The sequence below is a fragment of the Antrostomus carolinensis genome, unplaced genomic scaffold, assembly GCF_000700745.2.
Source record: "Antrostomus carolinensis isolate BGI_N321 unplaced genomic scaffold, ASM70074v2 scaffold14433, whole genome shotgun sequence".
Taxonomy (NCBI): Eukaryota; Metazoa; Chordata; class Aves; order Caprimulgiformes; family Caprimulgidae; genus Antrostomus; species Antrostomus carolinensis.
Genome location: NW_010304561.1, coordinates 1 through 11254, shown reverse-complemented (window position 1 = coordinate 11254; position 11254 = coordinate 1). Strand labels below are relative to the sequence as shown.

The 11254-nt window shown below is 40.9% G+C and overlaps 1 protein-coding gene across 1 annotated transcript in view; it reads right to left on the bottom strand.

Moving 5' to 3' along the window:
- Nucleotides 1-10666, bottom strand: part of SNAPC4 (small nuclear RNA activating complex polypeptide 4) — a gene marked incomplete at its 5' end in the record, with an annotated part of 15179 nt that extends 4513 nt beyond the window's left edge. The window contains 14 exons of the mRNA XM_010164507.1: nt 931-1323; nt 2035-2120; nt 2748-2842; nt 3545-3639; nt 3925-4031; nt 4626-4773; nt 4996-5160; nt 5479-5551; nt 6133-6237; nt 7090-7171; nt 7786-7864; nt 8719-8844; nt 9406-9564; nt 10626-10666. Of these exons, the coding sequence (XP_010162809.1) occupies nt 931-1323; nt 2035-2120; nt 2748-2842; nt 3545-3639; nt 3925-4031; nt 4626-4773; nt 4996-5160; nt 5479-5551; nt 6133-6237; nt 7090-7171; nt 7786-7864; nt 8719-8844; nt 9406-9564; nt 10626-10666 (1754 nt within the window). The remainder of the gene's footprint in view (nt 1-930; nt 1324-2034; nt 2121-2747; nt 2843-3544; nt 3640-3924; nt 4032-4625; nt 4774-4995; nt 5161-5478; nt 5552-6132; nt 6238-7089; nt 7172-7785; nt 7865-8718; nt 8845-9405; nt 9565-10625) is intronic.
- Between the last annotated feature and the right edge of the window lie 588 nt (nt 10667-11254).

Sequence of the window (11254 nt, the reverse complement as noted above, 5' to 3'; positions counted from 1 at the left end):
GCTGTTAGAAGTATCTTATTAAACAAAATCAGCCCCGAAGTGCAGACGCTTACCTTACCTTTTAGTCCTTATCACAATACCAAATCGCCATTTCGTAAAAGCCTTTGTGTGAAGTATCTACAAACACTCACACCGAGGGTCAAAATTTATTGGATGATTCTCTTTGCATTTCTTAGCTTAACAGTACAAAGGAAGGCATAGGAAGAGGTCTGGAAAAGCCACTGACTCTTCCCTAAACCTGTCCCAGTAAAATAATGCTGTATTTGTAACCAAAATTAAAGCACTTGCAACCCTTGCATACCATAACCCCCAGAACACACCCTTTCTGTAATCAAACTTGGCATCAGTGCAACTGACCCTGCAGTCTAGGGCACATGTGCAATTCTTAAGAGAAACGTCAGAAAGTTTTTGCTTACATGAACTTAAATAGCAATTGTGACATTTAATATTTTGCTAAGGAGTATCTTTCTGCAAAAATGTGCTAAACAATGGTTTGAACCGTTTCAGTGCCTGATTAAGGGTGAAAACCCAACTCAGAATCACATACAGTTGTATAAAAGTAACTCAATTCTTACAAACTTTAGGCCTGTATGTCCTAGTCACCGGGGTAGAGAGACACCACAACTCACTGAACAATTCTGCTTTGTGAAGATATAAAAGAGGCTTTGTTTCTGTGACACTATGGGTAAGAAAGAACACAGCTGTTTTCTAGGTAATGCATGGGGAGGCAGTACTAGAAATTTCTGTTTAATCCCACAGCTCAGTTTCCAACAGCACCTCCCAATGGCATAAAGAGAAAGCAGCCAGCAGAGACACGAAGAAGATTTTGCCATCTACTCATCACATACTCCTGCAGCAACTGCCCTTCTTGGTGGTTTCAGATCTAAGCTCCAACCCCATCAAGAACAGACTGAGAATCCCAGGATTCACCTTGTTGATTATTTCTTCTGGATTCTTCACAACAATGTCTGTTGAATGGGGACGTGCAATGCCCCTCAGGAGGGTGTTCAACTCTGACGATTTACCGGCAGCTCTGTCCTTGTCTCCATCACACGTTGCACTTGGAACTTCGCTGCTACTGGCCTTTGCATCAGCACTCACAGGAGAGAAAAGGGATGGAGTCTGGTATCTTCCTTTGTTTGACTCCTGCATATTTGTCTGTGTTGGGATCCACAAATCAATGCTGGGAACTGCACACTCCTCCTTGCTTGTTGTCTCCTCTTCTGAACTGTCTGATAAGTCCAGTTCCACATCTTCACTGCTACTCTCTGAAGAGCTGGAACTCTCTTGCACGTGTTGGCGTTTTGTTGGCCTAGATCTTTTCTTCTCAGTCAAAAAAAGCACAGACAAGTTTTAGTCAGCGTTCACCCTTGACTTGCAAATCTCTCAAATCAGTAAGTTAGAAAGTTTTATGGGGCAGTATCCTATCTGTAAGGTGTGGCTTCCAAATGGATAGTTCTGCTTTACTTGCTAAGATTAACTAAATCCAGTACCATTGACAATTGCCTTTGGACACAGATTTTTATTGGTTTAGATTCTGGTGTGCAAAGAAAAAGCTACAGATAGAGACAAGTTTGTGTTACAGAAGTGGTGCACGTGGAACTACAAACCAAGTACAATGCCCCATCTCAACACTTCCAGGTTTCTAGGAACCCTTTCCTAGGGCAGGTGCTTGGCCAATGGAAACAAGAATATCTTTAACACTGTCTTAAGCAGCCAGAATCTCTGGAGTGCCTGGTACCAAAACTGGCAACTTGTGAGGTACATACATGAAAGCCTCAGTATATCCCATCTTTACAGGCACTTCAAAGAAGAAAAGAAATTCTGGATAATATATGAATATACAGCAAATTAACTTTGGACCTTCAGAACAAAGGCTGCTTAAACGCAACAAAAAATCAGACCATGAACATCCACGACAAAAATCCTGACTGTGTGAAATCAATGCCAATTTTTGTATTGATTTCACTTTTAGTTTAAAGAATCTTAATTAAAGAGATAGGACTGAGACATAAGCAGGATTTTGTGCAATACCTTAGACCCAATCATGAGTTTCCACTTGCTTAGACATTGGGAGCCAGTCCGATGTGGCAATTCAGAAGCTATTTTACTCCAGTGACCTGAAAAGGATGCAGAGTAGAGCACACCTATTAATGCAACAAACTGAGTGCCAGGCCTTTTCAGTGCAGAACTTTATACACATATTCTACATTTCTCTGTATAAGAAACAGTTACTATATGAATGGATCTCAAAACCTTAACACCCACTCGTGTTCTTCGATCAGACTTTGCACTCCTGTACGCTCAGGTAAGGTTAGGAACTACTAGAAAACAAACCAATAACAAAAACCCTAGCAGAACTACACAGTCCCTTGCAGTAGTAAGAGAGTGCTTTGAAGAAAGCTTAAACTGAATGCTGAAAAGCTTCTATTTGTGAAGGAAAGCTGTCTTAGAGAAAATAAGAGAACTCTTTCACAGACTGCTTAGGGGAGAACTTGCCCCTCCAAACTGTCACAGCTCTGACACCTTGCCAACACAGCTACCAAACTCTTTACTACACAATCCCTCAATAACTGAATTTCCAGGAAGAGACTACACAATATAAGGAAGGTTGCAATCACCAGTAAGAAGCACAGCTAGTATCAGCTGCAGGGCTTGAAATAAAAGAGAAGAAAACTTCAATTATAAATTCCTTAATAATACTTACTTCTCTAAGCTTCTAAAGATTAAGTCACAGAAACACTTACCCAGGCCATGTTTTTGAACCAGTTCAATTAGCTGCTCCTCTTCCTCTAAACTCCACTTGCCTTTCTTTACATCACAGTGCAATGCTTTTAAGTACCTTCAAAATGAAAACATTAAAGTAAGGAACTTTCAATCCTGCTTGTATGGTTCTGATCATCACTGCATACTCCAAGGCTGAACAAAACCAGTGTTCCTTATCAGAGCTCTTCTTTTCTAAGGGGTCCCATCCTTACAGCTACAATCTCTTTGTTCTCAAAAATACCAGGCCACAATACAACAAGCAGCTGTAAAACGGGTCACCAGAATTAGGGCATACTGTACTCTGAGTCTCCTGAAGCTGGGTCCAAGGCTGAAAATCGCTCAGCACCTCATTATTGGCGTTCAGCTACAGGAAGTCACTGACTAGATAATTTTCACAGATACAGACAATACGTGGATAACAGCCTTCCTTCCCTACATGCACCCATTCAGGTTTAATGACCTCTTTGCTTTATTCTGAACACTATCCTTCCCAACTTCTGCTAACCCACAGGCAACTGTACCGAGGGAGTAGCACACCACAGGCAACGGTGCGCTCTTCTCTCTGTGAAACTCCATTTCAAGTTTTTGACTTCCGTAACTACAGATGCAGGGTTATGTGGAGACAATGTTAAGAGACTGTATTTAGACTATAACCACTCTTACAAAACAGCCCTTAAAGTGACACTGGTTTAAGCAAATCAAACATCTGTAAAATAAGTTGCAGCTTGGCTCTGTGTAATAAACTTGAAAGCACAGTTGCTGCATTCACTGTACTTACCGATCTCTGCACTGAGCATCGCTCCTCCCTGGCACTTCAGTCCGAATTTTATACCAGTCACGCTCTCCATACTTCTTAACTGCAGCCAACAGCATCTATGTTAATCACACAAAGCAAGAGTTGAAATTCTCAGCAATCATCATCATAACAGGCCTGAGGCAGAAGCAGTTGTATTTGTTTCCACTGTGTTGTAAATCTCTGAACAGAAGTGTTTAGGAGCTTCTAAGCCCTCTTGACTTGTAAACTGCCCATCTTGGGCCATTTTACATTCCTTGGTGACACTGTTAAAACTCAGATGTAGATAGCCAGGAAACATCTCAACAGTCTAACCTTCTCATTTTTGCACCCTGCAATTCTAGGCATTAGCGAATGGAGCTTACAGCATCTTCCTCTGGTGTCCAGGGTCCTTTCTTCAAACTGGGGTCCACGCTTTTTGTCCATCGATAAATCAGCTGAGCAGAATCTCTTCCTTCCATGTAATAAGCAACTAGAAATGCAAAGGTGTCTTTTAAAGTCTGTTGCAAACAATGTTTCTTCCTTTACTTACATTGTAATCATGATATTTTCAAACACGGGATTGCCATAAGCAACATTTAAATCTCAGCTTAAATACTTAAAAAAAAATTGTACAAAACAAGAACTGAAAGAGCATCACACACAAAATATTACTATTGAAAATGGCATTATCCATACGAGATGTGATGACCCAACAATCCATCTTGCAACAACAGAGAACTAGGAAAGGTTTCAGCTCCAATACGTATCTGACAGGTTCAACACACCAGGTGTTACACTCACAGGCTTGGATTTAGAATCAGTTACATCTGTAGTCTGAGATGAGGCACAGAACTGTTGTGCCCTATCTAGATCACAGGCTAGAAAGGTAACACGAAACCACGGAACTGTGACTATCCTGGAAATGAAAACATTCATAGGAAATAAGACTTCACTGATTCCTTGAATCAGGTTAGGCTGGGTGCTCTAGTATGCAGAACTATTAATAGACATAAGCTTGGGAGAATGAAAAAAAACCCAACCATTACGGGTGAATAGAAGACATTTTCACTTGTAAGTCACTTACTTTTCTTGTATGGGATATGACTTCCTACTCTCATCTCTTGAACAAGCTCTAAAAGCATCTGATCTTCATCTTTGGTCCATTCTTTCCTTTTCAAATCTTTGTTATAGGCTTGATACTTCTGCAAGCACTGAAAAGGCGTCCTGTTTGTCTTAAAACAATTGAAACAGAGTTACTCAGGTAACTGGATATTTATAAGGATAAAAAGCAAGAGGGCAAGGCTGAAGTACCAAACTTTACTGGCACTGTTCTTGAACGTTTCTCAGAAAAGCACTGACTAAAAATGAATTAACATTTCTGGAAATGTATATAAACCACAGGTAAGTCAGAATTAACGGACTTTTCATCTCTTGTTTCTGAGCTCAGACCTTACCCCCAGCTCTTGGGCTATAGTCTGCCAGTCCAGATAACCATGTTTAGCAGCTATCTTCTTTAGCCTCTCTATTTCCTCCTCAGTCCATTCTTTTTTGTTGATGCTTGGATGCTCCCAATTTTGCCAAAACTTCCTCAGTTCTTCTGAACTACGTTGTCCATCAAACTAAAAGAAACAGCAAAAATCTGGTTTTGCCTTGGAGCTGGGACTCAACGCCTGGACAGACAGGAACACCGATACAAGGAATATATTTTGCATTACAGATATGTCTTATTGCTAAGTTTTCCAGAATTAAATAATCAAATTTCACCAGTGAGATCAAATTTTCAGTACTTCTATGCTTGCCAAGTTGAGATCACCTAACAGTCAACTTCAAGAAATGCATGATGGCAACAGCAGGTGCAAACTAGACCAGATCAGCTAATTCTCAGGAAAAGGGACAAAGATATCAGCAGTAATAAAACAGCTGATCTCCCCACTTACATGGATGTTTGAAATTTTCTCCCAGTCATGCTCATCGAATCTGTTTCCCAACAAGTCACTTTCTGGGAGTTGGCTAAAGCAGAAGGTACAAAGAGAAAAAAAGAACCACATTAAATGGTTAATGGAACAGTCACTTTGTCTTCCTGATCTTGCTTCATCTTATTCCTCCTACCTGTTACTGACTTCCACAAGAACTGAACATTTACTACCTAAAAGCATCAGGCTCTTTCACATGGTAACTTAAAGAGAGTTCCCTACAAGATGATGTTGGTTTACAAGGCGAAACAACTAATGCATTATCAAAAAAAAATTGCTCTAGACATGTTAATGAGCAAAAGCTCAGAACTACTAAAAATTTCAGAGCTCTCTGCTCCTTTGTTGATAAATCAAGAACTATATAAAGCAGCGCCTCTATATCGGGTATAGACGCTGCATTTTTGTAGCAAGACTCAAAACACGATTCTTAGTAAAGAACTGTGGAGATGAGAACGCTGCAGAGTTTGAACAGCACTTAAATTTTTGCAAGCCACCACAAATAAACATTTCTCCAAATGTCACATCTAGAAGTGCTCGAAGGAAGGAGGGAACTTTAAGAATTAAACTCCAAGAACAGACTTGCATTTTCACCGAGAACACAAAAAGAAGACATCTCACTTAATTGTCTCTATTTCTTGCTCCACTTCTTTGATTTGCTTTTCCAAGATCTGGTTCTCTGTTTCAGTCTTGACTTTCTCCAGTTTCCGATTCAAATAACTCAACCTGTTCAAAGACATTTTTTTCATTACTTAATATGACTAGATGGGAACAAGGTCAATGGCATCAGAAGACACATGGCAGTTTCCCCATCAGCATGGTTCTTCCCTGCAAGTTTATTTCCACAGTACACAAAACTGTTGCTGTTCTAGGCTTTCCCACGTGGCACACTCATTGTCCTATTTTTGCCCCTTCAATGCAAATCACTGACCCAGAAGACGTCTCAGATTAATTATTTGGTATTTACAGAGAGAAACAATTGCTGCTGCAACAGCAAGAAACAAAGACCATACCAGCTCCAGGCACAGAAACCTCTTGCTGGACACACCATTAAGACTCACTACATATCACAGTTTCAGCTTCAAGCCCAGCAGACTATTTTAAGTTATACCACTGTGTCAATGGGAATGGCTATAAAATGCCACAACACCAAACAAAACCTTCCCACCTGCCAGATACCCACAAAACCATCATCAAGTGTTTACAACCCAACCCAAATGCTGTAACCTCTTGCTTATGGTCAGAACGTTGCAGTCCAAGACTCTTTGGTACCGTGCACACACAGATAACACAGATGCCAACAAAGAAGGGAAGATTCTGCTACCTACAACAGTGTCATCCTCTACACTGGTGCCCACAGGACAGAAGAGTTTGAAGACTGCTGCTATAATTCACAAAGTGGCTCTCCCAGGCCCAACAGTGACAGTCAAATTCTCTCTGCCATGTTTTGTAACCTTACTGAATTGCAAACAGTTAACACAAGAACTTGCTGAAGAAAGGGGGAATCTCCACATGTATCCCCTCGTTCCTTCATATACAATGCTCTCATAAAGAGAAAGATTTTTGCACAGTACTTACTTCAGCAACTTTGGTTGAAGCAGGCGCTGCAGGCGGTCACTTACTACTGATTTCTGCAACAACGTCTTCTCTCTGCTTTTCCCTAGACAAAACAAGGTGATGAGCCTTCAGCCATCAGTGCAAAACCACGGTCAAGGAAAAGAGATCTACTGCTTTCAATACCACTGTTAAAGTATCCCCCAGGTCTTCAATAAGAGCTCATCTTCATTAGCTACACAATATTCTTGGGTAAAGCGGTTACCAGAGGCTAGGTAAATTGATTCTGTTCTCCACCAAAATGACTAATGTCACGTCTGACTTGGGCAAGTCACAGCCTCTTGCTCAGTTTTAGTTCCAAAGAGATCTCAGTAAAGAGCACCACCCAGGTGTCTGTAACTATCTAGAGCTTAAGTGTCCCTTGAACTTTTCTCATCTGAGCACTACCCTTGCACATCTCATTTGGTTTTGGAGAGCTCACGGGAGTTGTTATATGATGCATCAAAACAAATGCAAATGAAAGAAGCGAGTCATTAATCACTCCATGAAACAATTTACAGAACATCCCATTTACTTTTGCCTACTTTTTTTTGTGGAGTCAAGTATGAAATATCTGAAGTGTTGATGCTTAACTGCAAACAGTGGGGGGAACTAACAATATGAATATATACATTTGTTAGAGCTCTTACAGAACACTGAACAGCACATGGAGTTTCTTACACTTGGTTGAAATCAGTTGTTCAAAGGATTTTATGCCTTGAGCTGCCTTTTCCTTGGCATCTTCATTGGAAGGCGGGCCCTAATGAAGATTAGAAAGGTTAGAGACATTGGAAGAGTCAGATCCAGAGAAAAATTGTCCTTTCTTCTTAGAACTCTAGCATGAACTGCTACAAAAAGAGACTGGTAACTCAAACGTGTGCAAACTGTCACATTCAAACTGCTAAGTTACCTTTCTTAGTACTAGCTCATAGGTACATCAGAAGACACAAGAAAACACATACATACTTCAATGAAGTAAGTTTGCCCGTGATTACACGGCACGTTCTCAGCTCAGAGCCAGGCCTGCTCATGTTAGCTGACAGCTGGCTGAGGACTCATTTTGAATGTGGGGATGTACATTACGTGTGTACCAACTTGGGGAGGAATTAATAGAATTACCAGTCTTTGCTTAAATATTGTATTAATGTATGTATGGTGACAGCTGACATCTTAGCTACAACAAGTTGAGATCTCCTTTTGCCTGTGACCCTTTAAAAACACATGAAAGAAGTAGTGGCATTTGCTTCAGAAAACTCAAAGAAAATCAGATTACAACCAGTACCTTAAGCAACAGGATGGAATTGGATCATGGAGATGAAGACAAACAATCACAGTTAAATTGAAAACAAGAATGTTCAGGTGCCTGTGACTGGAATGCCACTCCTCAGAACTCACTTTCCTATGTCACAGCCAGGCATGACTTGAGCAAACATTTCCAAAAGAGGGTAAGTAAGTAACAAGTGAGAGGAAAAAAAACCAACAAAAAAACAAGGTTTCAAAGTGAGGAGTGACATTCACAGTTACACAGCGGAAACATGACACAGTTCTAACAGTTACAATTTAAATCTCTCATTGAAAGACATACTGGTATGCAACCTACTTATATTTACTTACAATTCCTGTTGTTTTATCCTTAAAGTACGGCTTCATAAAATGACCCAAAAATATATTCGCTGGTAGATTTCTACCATCTCCTGCCTTGGCTATTTTTTGACCACCAAGCTCGCCCATGATTTCCTTCTGAAATACAAGAATTAATTAAACAGTATCAGTGTCTCCTTCAAATTCTTCATTTCAGAGAGCAGCAGCTGAGCCATCACAAACATCCCAGGCAGGGTTCAAATCTGCAGCACCAGAGTGTAAATCAGTGTACGTGTTAAAGACAGGATTTGGAACTTCCTAAGCTTGTACAGTACACGGCAGATGATTAAAAAAAACCAAACCCCAAAAAACCAACTAACCTGCTGCATTAAGCTAAAATATAAGATATAAAATACCCTAGAGGTAGCATTTTTGGTGATAAGAAAGAATGCAGAGATCAGCCAAATAAGCCATTTGAAAGGCCAGTCAAGCAAAATTGTTTTGAGCTGCCATGAAGAAAATGAACCTGGTTCCAGGCCACAAGCTGAGCACTGCACCAGCACATGAATACAACTACAACTGCTGCAGCTGATTCTACTGGTACCTGTGATGGATTAGGAACATCCCAGGAAGTTTTACTGGGCTTGATGGGCAGGGGAAGATGGCAAATGGCAACCCAGAAAAGCAAAGGACTGAACGTTTTACTGCAGTTTCACTCACCTGCTGTTCTTTGTTTTGTGCAATGAGAAGCTCGACCTCCTCAATCTTTTCCTGGATAACTTCCTGGTACACGTGGTTCATCTGCAGACATGTTTCTGGATCCTGTGGCAGACTACTTTCAACATCATCATCGCTACTATCATCTTCTCTTTCAATTTCCTTGAAGCAAATAAGGCATTTAAGGGAGAAGGGGAAAAAAGGAAAGAAAAACACTTGCTTTAAAAGCAGGTATGTAACAAAAATGTTTTTGTAACTCAATATTTCTATTATCTTACAAAAAATATTTTCAAAATAATTGGAGGCCCAGAACTGTGCGTTTCTCCCTGGCAGTGGTTTTGAACACCTCCAGAGGCAGTTACCAGCCTCGCCTGGCCCCTCTTGGCCCTGATCATTCATTTTTCCTGCTGCTATTTGAACCCAAGTCTGACTCCAAACCATGCCAACACCTGGTCTTCTGCCACCAACTGCAAAACTGGAAGTAAACTGCAAAACAGTAGTACTTCACACTGGAGCTCTCTTACCCACTAAATCTGTATTTCAGAACCACCCCTTCAAATTTCCACCTCATCCATACCTCTACTGAAGCAACTCTTCCCTTACATGATTTATTACCACATGTTTCAGACACAAAGCAGGGCTGACTGTTTCATCAAAGCGCTCTGCACGTGGGTCCAATCTGCACCAGCAGATTTGTCTTCACAAACGAGCTTCTCCTTTCCTGTGCTGTACAGGTGTTACAATATTTCTCTACTAAATGTTTTTATACAAAGTCTGAGAAAATATGATGTTTAAAACACCACCAAAGGTAAACAGATCTGTAAAAAGTCTTGGAAGTAATTTTTTCCTCATGTATAAACCCAGTATTCTTCAGGTACAAAGAAGTAAAAGATTTCTTGATCACAAGGTGATGATTTCTTTCTCACATGTAACTGCTCTGTGACCTTTCCAGAAGCTGGTGTGTTTCCAGTGACAAGGATCAGCAAGCACTAGAGCACTGACACCTCTGATCCCTGTCATTAGTTTTCACATGAAGAAGTCTCTCTATTACACGTGAATAACAAAGTCCTGGGTAGAAATAGCTGAACCTCCAGGTCTATTATGAATCCTTCCCAAGCTACAGAGTCAAGCCAGCTGCCCAGATTTCCCCAGAACAGAATGAAATTCCCCTTCCTCCTGCTCCCTTCAATAGACAGATGGAAAGGTATGCTTAAAATGGTTACCATTTCAGGGTGAGAATCTGAGTCATCATCTTCACCATCATCTGTTAGACAAAATACAAAAATGCTGACTGCAGTAGGATAAAAAAGGAAAGCTTCAAAAACAAAGACTTTTCAATTAAAACATCCAGAATAAAGCACTACATACTATCTCAGACGTGCCCATCAGTTTTTGGATACTGCCAATCTTGTGAAGTAAAAATGACACTTACAGTCATATATGCACTTTTTTGTTCTAGAGCAGGAAAAAAGAGCAGTTCCTGATAAATATAGCAACAATCAAGCTGCAATTGGTCCTATGCATCATGGCAAAATAAAGTCTCCAGAGTACGCAGCCAAGTGATCATTCCAACCCAATAAACCCCGTTAACTTTTTAACCACCAAGAAGCCCTTCCACACTCTTCAGCAATATCTGCTTTTGCATTCAGCGTGGCTGCAGAGTTCTGACCTACATTTGCATGGCCAAAGCACAAGTGGATGAAACAACTGTGACAGTCACCGTAGGTACAGACACCCGAACTATTCCCACTCCCTCGTTACCCTGAAGGCAGAGGCGGGCTGCGGGATGGAGCGGCTCACACCGCAGAGCCCGTGCTGTCCGTTCAGCGGCACGGGAACGGCTGACAACACT